Source organism: Penaeus japonicus, unplaced genomic scaffold (genome assembly GCF_977035675.1).
Source record: "Penaeus japonicus unplaced genomic scaffold, GWHDUDI00000001_assembly GWHDUDI00000026, whole genome shotgun sequence".
Taxonomy (NCBI): Eukaryota; Metazoa; Arthropoda; class Malacostraca; order Decapoda; family Penaeidae; genus Penaeus; species Penaeus japonicus.
Window position 1 is genome coordinate 4,978,120 of NW_028234428.1, and position 12,500 is coordinate 4,990,619.

The following is a 12,500-nucleotide window of genomic DNA, read 5'->3' on the forward strand; positions in this document are numbered from 1 at the left end:
GGAGAGGAAAAAGGAAAGAGAGAGGGAGATGGAGGAGAGAGAGAGAGAGAGAGAGAGAGAGAGAGAGAGAGAGAGAGAGAGAGAGAGAGAGAGAGAGAGAGAGAGAGAGAGAGAGAGAGATTAGGTAGGTTCTGGCGAGTTATTTTCAATTTATCTAACCTAACACCTTTTTACTGATGAAATATTTTTCTACTTCTACTGATAAGATATATTTACCATCCAATGCCATTTCATCATATGGCGATTTTATAACGAACTATTAAATCTAACAGCTTGAACTACTGAATTGACCAATATGCAACTATCACTCACAAAGATCCAGCAACAAAATTCCTTGCGCATGATCTTTTTAATGTCATGTGAGAACGTATTTACGCATTGGCAACCATTCCTCGTCTACAAGACCGCGCACACCCAATAATAATAATAGCCAGTAGTTAGTGTCTGCTTCTCTCCTGATCGTGCAACAGGTTGACAATAGGTAAGTTACTAATGGGAGCTTTTACTGAAGTGACAATGCCATTCAGTTGTTTCGAAATTAATTAACAGTACTATTTTTTTTATTTTTTTTTTAAAGAACATTGTTTGCAAAATCTGTACCTTTTTATATTGTGAATAACCGTGTTTATGTCAGACATATGTATTTTTTGGTAATTCATAAAATGAAATGTCTATATCAGGGGTGGCCAACGTTTTGACTGCCGTGATCTACTTTTCCAGTTACCTTTATGCGATCTACAAGACTCAATTTTACCTCCAAATACCCATCATTATGTTGCCCTTGGAGGCCTAATTATATGGAATGAGAGAGAGAGAGAGAGAGAGAGAGAGAGAGAGAGAGAGAGAGAGAGAGAGAGAGAGAGAGAGAGAGAGAGAGAGAGGAGGAAGGAGGAAGAGAGAGAGAGAGAGAGAGAGAGAGAGAGAGAGAGAGAGAGAGAGAGAGAGAGAGAGAATTCAAATAAATTCAAAATATTTCATTCCATTAATTACAATGATTATTCTATTTACATGTATAGTATTTACATTGTACAATAACAGTATTAACATAGTCAATATAAAGTACATGTGTGGCTAATATAGACAAAATATTATCATTACAAGTGATTGAAATACCGTGTTTTGCTTGATGTTCAAGCAAAACATTGATAATTCAGATGTTCTCTCAATTTTATTTTAAATATGTTTAGGTTAGAAATATCTCTAAGATGGTGTGGCAGATGGTTCCATTCATTGGTCCCCGGATTTGCATATTTCTTGTCCCTGTTTTCGTATTTGATCTTTTGACATAGATTTTTTTTTTTTTTTTTTTTTTTTTTTTTGACTAGTTTTGACTCCTGTTAAACTGGTATTGTTTTTGTAGGCAAAAGCCACTGTGGATAATTTCCTTGTATAATTTTGTGGATTAGTATACTTGTGTCGTCATTGTATTTTTGTTGGATTTTTAACCATTGTAGTTTGTTTATGTGGTGTCATATGGTCGAATTTGTATACAATACAAAATTTTGTAGTTTTTGCGTTTTTTGTATTTGTGTTTTGTTTGTTGAACCCCAGATGTTTAGGCAGTATTTAATGATACTGAGGGCTAGTGTTTGTACGACAGTGATTCTTGTTTTTGTAGGGATTTTGTCTTTTATGTAATTTATGTATATCAAGGTCCCATTACCTTCCTGTAAATGTAGTCAATATGTGTTTCAAAAGCCATGTATCTGTCTATGTATACTCCTAGATTTTTAACTAAGGTGCTTGGTTTAATGTAGCAACCTCCGAATTCTATAGTTGTATCTGTGGGGATTTTGGCAATGTTTTGACGGCTGCCTATGAAAATGAACTGTGTTTTCTGTGGATTAAGTTTCAGACCATTTCTATCAAAGTAGCTCTTTGCTTCTGTGAGAGTCTGTTTAGTATCTTCTATTAATTTGTTTAAATTGTTTACAGAGGCTGCGTGGAGAAACTGAGTTTTTTTGCAACTGTCGACAAGTCATTAATAAATATAGTAAATAAAATTGGGCCTGATATGGAGCCTTGTGGAACACCAAATGAGACTTGTTTTAATGATAGATTTTCACGTATTTTGACAGACTGAGTTCTGGCGGATAAGTAATTTCTAAACCAATAGTTATCAATTCCGTGCTTTCTTAGTTTTGTCAAAGGCCTTCGACAAATCACACATAGCAAGTTTATTTGGTTATTGTCTATGTTATAGATTTCATTTGTGATTTTCAGTAATCCTGTTTCGGTTGGCAGCTTGCTTCTAAATCCATGTTGCATGTTAGATAGAAGGTTATTTGCTTCCAGGAAAGCTGATAATTGTTTTGCTACTATTTTCTCAGGAACTTTCGACATTACTGTGAGTAGAGTAATAGGGCGGTAATTGTTTATCTCATCTCTATCTCCTGATTTGAAAATAGGTGTTATGATGCCATGCTTCCTGAGTGATTGATAAGTACCGGTGACTATAGATGTATTTATAATAACTCAGATAGTACGCAATTGCAGGTAGACCATCCTTTATGAATCGATGGGCGATACCATCCGCTCCTACGGAATTTGTTTCTCGTAAGTGTTTTATTGTTAGTATTTTTGTCTCTATTTATACTGGTTGTGATCTGAAAGTATTTGCAGTGATCCTTATTCCCGTTGTATTTTGTGGAAATGTGGAGGCGGTTTGTCTGTTGATAAGTGAGTCTGCCGAGTTTCTTTCTTAGGCACTAGTGTATTTACCAGTTTCCATGTTTCGGAAGAGTCGTGTCTACATTCTTTGAACTTGTTTTTAAAATAGTTTTGTTTTTGTACACTTGATAAGCACTTTTACATTTCTCTTATATTTAGCCTGAAGGGTGGCATCAAATCTATTTCTTTTGAGAGCTTTGTGATTGTTATTTCTATCACTTATAGGCTCTCTTTATGTCGAGAGAGTGTGCAAATATTTTAGTACTTTATCAAAAGGATAAAGTACACACACACTTACATAACCAATGAGATGGATGGCACTGTAATTTACTAAGGCTGCGATCGACCCGTCGATCGCGATCGACGGATCGGCCAGTTGGCCACCCCTGGTTTATATGCATTGATATACAGTCATTAGATCACTTACGATTATTTATTTGGTTTGTAACAGGGGACCATCGGGAGTACTTTAAACGCCTTCGCCCGGTTCAAGTGTAAAAACACTGCCCAGGAACACCATCTAACAATTTATCAATTCCCACAACAATGCCGAAGACAGTCATTGCCGCACTGCAGATTGGGACAAGTCCTAACGGCTCTGCAGCCACCGTCGAAAACATTCTTAAATATGAACCTGAAATCATAGAGACTGGCTGCAAGCTGTTAGTACTGCCCGAAGCTCTCCTGGGAGGATATCCCAAAGGATCGACATTCGGCACCCGGCTAGGATTCAGGACGCCAGAAGGGAGAGACGAGTTCCTCAGGTACTGGCAGCAGGCAGTGGATCTCTCGGGTCCCGAAGTGGAGTCTCTTTGCAAGATGGCGAGACGAGCGAAGACCTTCATAGTCGTTGGCGTCGTCGAACGTGGTGGCTCCACATTGTATTGCACCGCTCTCTTTATTTCTGATGAGGGTGAGGTCGTCGCTAAGCACCGGAAATTGCTTCCAACGGCCAGCGAGAGGTTGATTTGGGGTCGTGGCGATGGGTCCACTTTGCCGCACGTCAAAACACCCGCTGGGCTGATCGGAGCTGCCATATGCTGGGAGAATTACATGCCCCTTTTACGCTACGCCATGTACGCCAAAGGCATCCAGATTTGGTGCGCACCCACCGTAGATGAAAGGGACATCTGGCAAACGAGCATGAAACACATATCCTACGAAGGACGCATGTTCCTGGTTAGCGCATGTCAGTACCAGCCTCCCCCCTCCGAGGAGACGAGCGCGGCTTTGGGGCTCCCAACCGATAGGCCTACAATACGTGGGGGGTCTGTCATCTACTCGCCCATGGGAGAGCCGTTGGCCGGCCCTGTGTACGACAAGGAGGCGCTGATAAAAGCCGAGATCGACCTGGATGACATTATTCGAGCTCGTTACGACATGGACGTCGTTGGCCATTACGCTCGGCCTGATATCTTCAAGTTGCAATTGGATGAGCGGCCGCAGAACTTCATGGACAGTCATTTAACACGAATCATGAATTAGTAGGGATTCGTGATCATGATGATCTTAATATTCTGTATATTTCCTAGCTACTTATTACTATCATTATCATATTAATAATGACAATTACTGCACTTATGATACACTTTTATTTCCTCAATCCTTTAATTTGATATGGAACAAATTCGGCCATAGCTCAATTTAGTACCATCCTAAGATATTACGAAGAAAATAATCCAAGACAAGACCTAGTACTAGATCGAGGAAGGGAGTGTTCTTAGAGTGATATTCCTCCTCAAGATGGCAAGACATGCTATATGAATAAAATAGGTATAAATGCTATGTCGGCTGAAATCTTATGCGCATACAAATTCTCGTGAAGTTCTATGAATGTATGTGTACCTTCTTACCTTACTGAATTCATTCCCTTTTTACCCGTCATGTCAACAGCATTATTTTGCTCCGAAAGCCTCGAAAATGTTAAAATTCTTAATGAGGGAACAGCTGCTTCTCCAGATTCCAAGCTAATGGCTGGTGGAATTTAAACCGTTTTGTATGTGACAGATCTAATTCACAATGAACCAATTTGAGGCATTACTTCAGTATTGTCTTACCAAAGAAAAAAAAAATATGTACACACTAAACAATGACATAAGTGATCCCTTTCACCATAAATAGCAGTACCAAAGATATATATATATATATATATATATATATATATATATATATATATATATATATATATATATATATACCTATAAGAAATATAAGAAACCATTTGGTCATGAAAAAATATAGTATAATCATTAACGTAAATAAACAAAAGACCAATCAATTTACGTAAAATGCAAGGTGTGGTCAAAACAACATATTTGTCTTGCTTGGCAATCTGCTTTTACTCCTAACTTCACTTTATTGTCTTGTTCCAAACTCTTCCTTTCACCGTAATGTACAAGACATTTAATCGCCAATGCTGATTTAAAAAAAAAAAATAGAAAAAAAAAAAAAAATAATAATAATAATAAAGATAGTCACAGGACCGTCAGGAGCGTTACTGTAATCCCTCCTTTGAGGAATTTCTCATATTGATATAATATATAAAGATTTTTAAATTTCAAAAGTTTAACCTGATGGTTGAGTCTGGTTAAGCTACGTTGTAGTTTCTGCGTGAACTAAAAACGGAAGTAATGTATGATTTATTTATACTATTGAAAATTCTGGATTCTGGACAGTGCACTGAATCCATTTATTGATTGATAAATTCATCAACATGAAAGATCAAGATTAACTACATGCTGCCTAAAGGTTATGTTTACGGGAGTTACCTAGAAATAGGCATTGTTCACCCAGATATGTGTGTGTGTGTGTGTGTGTGTGTGTGTGTGTGTGTGTGTGTGTGTGTGTGTGTGTGTGTGTGTGTGTGTGTGTGTGTGTGTGTGTGTGTGTGTGTGTGTGTGTGTGTGTGTGTGAGTGTGTGTGTGTGTGTGAGAGAGAGAGAGAGTGAGTGAGTGAGAGAGAGAGAGAGTGAGAGAGAGAGAGAGAGAGAGAGAGAGAGAGAGAGAGAGAGAGAGAGAGAGAGAGAGAGAGAGAGAGAGAGAGAGAGTGAGAGAGAGAGAGAGAGTGAGAGAGAGAGAGAGAGTGTGTGTGTGTGTGTGTGTGTGTGTGTGTGTGTGTGTGTGTGAGAGACAGATAGAGCAACAGGGGATGGGGACTAAGTGATGTAATGGAGGACCAATGTGGAGGGGGGTGATGGAGAGCCTGTGGGGTGGCTCTATATATGTGATGGAGAGACTGGCTGTGTGTAACTGTCACAATGAGGTGGCTGTGTATGTGATGGGGGAATGTAGAATGGCTGTGTGAGTGACTGACAGACTGTGGGGGTGCTTCTCTTTTTTTCTTTCTTTTTCTCTCAGTCTCTGTTTGAGATAGGAATTGCTACACTGAGCCACAATATATTCTTACTGTTCTGGTTCCCCAATTGTTATCATTAATGTTAATTGCAGTCAATTGGTCATTTCATTGCAGCTAACAGAAAATAGGCTTAAACCTTTTTCTTCCTTTATCGTTATTGATGTTTATTGTAGTTGGCTATAGATTTCTCCATTAGAGTTCTTCATTCCTTCTCACCAGGAACTACCATAAGGAATCTTAATTACTGAACATTGCTTAAAATTATTGCAAATTGAGATTTCTGTATTTAATTAATACATGTACAAGTGGACTTTGGAAAATTATTCAGTCTACACTCGTAGTAACAGACCTTCCTACATGATAGGACAAAAGGTTAACTAATGTCTTCCCTCTCCATCCACCTGGTGCCAATTCCTGGAATCAACTGCCTTGCTATTATCTATGGCCATGCTCCTAGTTCCCACATTAATTTAGGTACATTCAAATACACTCACCGCAAAAGTTCATTAACATTTTCTGCCAGATATGTATTTCTAAACAAAGAGGGCAAATTACTGCTCCACTAAAGTAACGAAACAGAGAGGGGGAGGAGTGAACTATCTTCTAAAAGCCTAGTTTGAAAACTTCTCTCTTAGCATAGCATCAATAAACTTTTGTTTGTGGGTGTATCTACCAGATGGTTAAAATCTTGTATCACAAACAAAAGAATGATGTGGAAACTATTTATTACATTTCTCTTTTTCAGCTTTGGTTGAAAATATGACAAATCAGACCAGTCTCACCAGCTCACCACGAGTACTTTGTATTAAAGATTTGATGGACTCCTCAATAATATTGACTAATATTCCCTTAGTTAGTCTATTAATTAAAAGGAGGGTAGACTGAGACCATATCTCTGCTTGAACTAGTTTGTTTCAAGGATTATTACATATTGTTCTGATATATAAAAAGCCTTTGAATAAGACAAGAGTAAAACCATGATACTGACCATTGAGAAAGGTACAAATAAGAAAGGACAATTTTAAATGACTGTATCATTTACACATTAACTATATTGCTTCATGAAATTATTCACTCTTATTCATAATTTTTCCAAAGACTGTGGCAATAATCTATGAACAGATTAAAAAGTAGTAAAGGAAGCATAACATCAATATAAACTTTAATTTATTCAAATCAAAAGAATTTGGCTGAAACATTCATGAAACCAAAATTTCAGAGAATAAATATTCAAATGAACTAAGGTAAGTGATCTGTAATAACACTATAATGGAAACATGATAAGTATATATGAATATATATATGGCTAAATGGATTTTGGTTGTAAAATGAAAGAGACATATGATAGGAATATGCTTTGATTATACAGAGAAAAGATATCTTGGGTGAACACTGCATTAATTATATAAATAAATCTGTGCATATGATATAATCTGAATTATGATACAAGAGATCATCACAAAATGTTGAAATAATTGAAATATTTGTACACTACAGATAGTGTATTCAATAATAGGTCGGATGACTCTACACCCTAGCACCAAAGTCTCTGTCCCCACCAGGTAGCGGTGGATTTCAAGGTTAGCAAGAGGGCAGGCAAATGGACAGGTAGTCTACTGAGTTGCGAAGTAGCTGAAAGACCCTCTCCCTCCCATCCTCCAAACCACCCCTACCAGTACTACCACAATTTCCATGCTGAAACACCATCATTATCAACATTATCATAAAACAAATCAAAACATATAACAATAACAATAACAATAATAAATCATAATCATTAGTACTAAGAAAAAAATATTAATGTTACTATGATAATAAAAAAAGTGCAACTATTTATCTCGATGTTTATTATGCTAAATAATGTGAGATGATGAGTATTACTATTTATATTAATGTCATTTTTATTCATATTTATTAAAATGATGAAGAATAATGACATTCATGAAAAAAGTAATATTAATCATCTCACATTATTTAGCATAATACATATCAAGATAAAACAATTTTATAGCAAGGTTTAGTTTCGCTTTTTTTTTCATACGGAACAACGTGGTGGGAGTTGCAATGGTGGTAGTGATGATCTGCAAAACTGGAGCAGAGGGGATCTTCCTGCCACCTCTCACCTCTCAGGGTTGTCTGTTAACTTGCTCTCTCTCTACCACATGTCTAACTCTTCTACATAGGAGGGATATAGGTCTGAATTATAAAATAAATTCATTTCAAGGAATAATTGTGTAAATACTGATCTTGGATGAATATCAACAGATATTAAAATTGGGGGTAATCATCTAGAAAAAGCACTAATGAATAAAGCAATGCGACACACTTCTGGGATGACACTGTGCTTGTCAGTAATGAAGATAAAAATGTAAGACCTGTAACTATAAACACCACAACACATATGCACATGCATTTATACACTTAAATCTATATTCTTCAGACATTCCTTTAAAGATACTGCCAATTTTTTCAGTTATGGAGATTCAGTAATCAAAATGTATATAACAGTATCTGTTACCTTGTGACTGACTGCTGTAAAGTATATGACAAATGGAAATGACTTTAATCACTGTAGAAAAGCTAAGAAATATTTCACATGTAATATATTTTAATATATTTTATTTGCTTACCAATGATATCAGCTCATAACAAAGATGTATATATAGTATGTGTATATATATATATATATATATATATATATATATATATAAATATATGTTTATAAATATGTATATATGTATAAATGTATGTATATATGTATGTACATATGTACTATATATTATATATACACATGTATATATATATATATATATATATATATATATATATATATATATATATATATATATACATATATATGTGTATATATGTGTATATATGTATATATATATGTATATATATGTATATATGTGTATATATATATATGTATATATATGTATATATGTATATATGTATATATATATGTCTATATATGTATATATGTATATTTACATATATATATGTATATATATATGTATATATATATATATATATATATATATATAATATATATATTATACATATTGCATATATATTATATATATACATATATATATATTATATATAAATATATATATATATATATATATATATGATTGTATTAGTATATATATACATATATATATAATATGTATAAGTATTATATATGTGTATATGTGTATGTATGTATATGTATATATATATATATATTATATATATATATATATATATATATATATATATATATATATATATATATATATATATATATATATATACATATACATATTTATTACACATACATGTTATGTATATATGTATATATAGTACATATATATATTTATATATATGGTTGAACATGTATATACATGTATATGTTATTGACTGCACAACTATGTAGATGTCCTTTGAAAATGAGAGACCAAATACACATGGTTAATATCTATTAATGCAACATTATACATTTTATATGTAATCCAAGATAGGGTAAAAATTTGAAGTAGATGGAAAAAAGAGAATATTGTTTGCTTATAAAATGAGATCTAAACACAAAGTCAAGATACAAACTACTTTTATATTTTCATACAAAGGCAATATAAAATTATAAAGATAAAAAGTAATTGTTAAAATACAGTTGAATTACCTGCTAACAAATGCATAAAAATTATAAGAATTTGAACAATAATTTACTTCCATTCATAAGTATGTTAGTTAAATCTATCAAAACTTGACCAACACACTTTAACCACATAGAGCACATGAGATAAATAAATAACAGTCAGCATTGGTGGCATTACTTTACTAATTTCTTTTAACGCAATAATAAATTACTATTAACTTAATTTGTCTGTAAGCAGGGTTTCCATCCAGTAAATAGTTATATACAATTACTCTCATACATCATGTATTCACATACTTTTAACCTTTTTTCATTATTGAGGTATGGCAAGACAGAATCTATTCTGCAAATACATTTTTATAGTACTACTACCAACACTATATATATATTTATAAACCTGCATTTATTGGAAAATATGGGATGGTTAATTCTCTGCTTGGCACTAGTTGTTTTGATAAGAGGTATTTTAATCTGTTTTCCATAATTTTAATATTACTACAAACTACCCTTTCCTTTCTCTTTTGCTCATTTTTTTTTCAAGTGGATTTGTATTGTAGTCTGTCACAATTCTTTTTTTTATTTTCAACAAGGTACTTGTCTCTAAAGGTAAATCTGGTCAATCTGAATTTCATCACTCCAAGAGTTCTGTGAGAATATTCCTGAGGTGCTGGGTGATGGCACCGACTCCTGGTCAGCACGAGAAACGAGAGGCAAGTACCTACGTATGTAGTTATTCAGATCACTTTCTTCACTTTCATGAACAGTGATCCCAAGGCATTTTAGGTTCGGGAGAGCTGCTGCTATCATTTGGGCAACAGGTAACGATATTTGGCTCAAGATTGGGAGGACCAACAGTTCAACATTTTTCCACCCTCCAGATTGCACTACTACAGTCAAAGCATCTTCCAGGTCATGGATGGTAGCCCAGGTAAAGTACACTTCACGTAAATTTTCCATTCTGCTATTCAAGAATTTGAATAACCTGACAGAAATGTTTTGATGTAACTCTAATTTCTCAACTCTCGGGAAGAGCGAATTTTCAAGGTTGGCTGTACCCACACCGTCAAAACCAAAGCTAAACATTTTTAATACTAAAGTCTTTAGTTGGACACAGCTTTGACTAAGGAGTAAGACATCCTGACTATCTAGTAAATGGGTTGTAACTTGCAAGTATACAAGCTGTGGTCCAAAGCTTGCAAAATTCAGCAAGTCAAATTTACATCCACTCCCTAAACTCAGGACCAATATTTTTAACTTTGACAGCGATCTCAACGATTTTCCAATAAGTTTTTCATTGTTACTTTCAGCCAAAAGAGAAAGGACTTCCAGTTTTGGACATAGGATTGGCACAATCTGTAAAGTACGCACATTAACTTCTGGATGATCAATAAACATGCATCGAACAGGTAGAGTTCTATTGTGATAACTAGACTGGTAAATAAAACGAAGAGCATCCCTCAACAGATACTCAGAGCACTGTATATGCTCCAGGTCTGGTAGAGAGAGTAGCAAGAGAGCAATTCCTTTCCCTGAAAATCCGAGCTGATCAACTGTACAGTCGTATTCATCTGCAAAGACTGAAAAAAGCACACGCCTCAATTTTGTACACAGAGCTAAATAGGAAAGTCCGACATCAGTAACTGCATTTGCCGTATCTTCTCGAGCATCTATAACAAGTAACTGGGGGCAGTTAATACCTAGGACAACCAAAAGGTCATCATCTACAAAAGAACCGATTTCTAAATACTGCAGCCTTGTCAAGTGGCCTAGAAAAGGGAGGAAGTTGAAATACTGCCTCCCTTCTATATCCCCCACTTTAAGATGCGTTATGGAAGCAATGTTAGTTTTACACTCGCTGTCATTCCAGTAACTCAATATCTGTTTTATGTTTATGGCATTGATAAACAACTTTCCTTTGGCCACTAGAATAGGTAAGAATAATTCTGTTAATTTGGGTGACTTGTAGTATTGGCACATGTAGGCAATTTCTGCAAGATGTGGTGCCACTGGAAGCAGATACTTGTACACAGGGGAGACATTGGAACATTTTTCCACATTCTTCAGCATGTGAGAAATGAAAGTTTTGGAGATGTTCTGTAGGCTGAGGATCTTCATGCCTTGTCTCTGGCCATTAAGGACATCTGCATCAACCCACAGTGTATCTGTCTGTAAGAAAACAAAAGACTCAGCAATTCTTTAAAAATACCTGACACAGCTATAACTCTTATTCATATTTTACTTCAATAAATCATTATAATTAAAGTTTCCTTACTGACTATCTTTTGGGAAAATGATATGAAAATTTCATGTAAAATATTTATAAGCCTACAGAAGTACATATTTAATTTCTAAGTCACATTTATAAATGATTAAATCACCTGTGATTATAAATCACCCTTACCAGCAAAGACCAGTCTATACTAGACATTATTCAATTTTCAAGCCAAAAACTTGGAAGTTCTATACTTAAAAAATAATCTAACCTTTATATTATGTAAGTGCAAATCCATTCATTGATAAATCATTGTTATATCTAACAACAGGGAGTAACCTTTATTTGTGATACTTTTAAAACTGCTGCTCATGCCCTGGCCACATCACATCTTTTAAAAATATTGCTAAATATGAACATGCTATTATTGGGAAACATGTGGAAATAAGAAGAAACTCCTTCAAGAAAAGGGAGGTCAATCTACAGAACTCTTTTATTTCAAAAAGTGACTGATAGTAAAAGCATTCACTCAACTGCAAAAGGACAATAAATATAATTACTGTTATAGAATAGACAGTGCCATACTACCTAATGTAAGCACTGTAGAAAAAGAAGAAAAAAATATAT

At 34.6% G+C, this 12,500-nt stretch overlaps 2 protein-coding genes across 3 annotated transcripts in view; one reads left to right on the forward strand and one right to left on the reverse strand.

Moving 5' to 3' along the window:
* Positions 1–344: 344 nt before the first annotated feature.
* LOC122252283 (uncharacterized) lies at positions 345–4,251 on the forward strand. The gene is made up of 2 exons (XM_043014671.2): positions 345–481; positions 3,122–4,251. Exon 2 carries the CDS (start codon positions 3,217–3,219, stop codon positions 4,153–4,155), a length of 939 nt encoding a protein of 312 aa, XP_042870605.2. The 5' UTR covers positions 345–481; positions 3,122–3,216; the 3' UTR covers positions 4,156–4,251.
* A 5,217-nt stretch (positions 4,252–9,468) lies between these two features.
* Positions 9,469–12,500, reverse strand: part of LOC122252274 (uncharacterized) — a 4,445-nt gene continuing 1,413 nt past the window's right edge. The window contains exon 2 of one of the 2 annotated variants that reach the window (XM_043014651.2): positions 9,469–11,823. In XM_043014651.2, coding sequence (XP_042870585.1) covers positions 10,262–11,776 — 1,515 coding nt within the window. In that variant the 5' untranslated portion in view covers positions 11,777–11,823 and the 3' untranslated portion in view covers positions 9,469–10,261. Of the gene's footprint in view, positions 11,828–12,500 lie in introns of both variants that reach the window. The other variant, XM_043014650.2, reaches the window with a different exon arrangement.

Coding starts and splice junctions, on each gene's coding strand:
- LOC122252283 (XM_043014671.2), top strand. CDS start 3,217: ATGCCGAAGACAGTCATTGCCGCACTGCAGATTGGGACAAGTCCTAAC.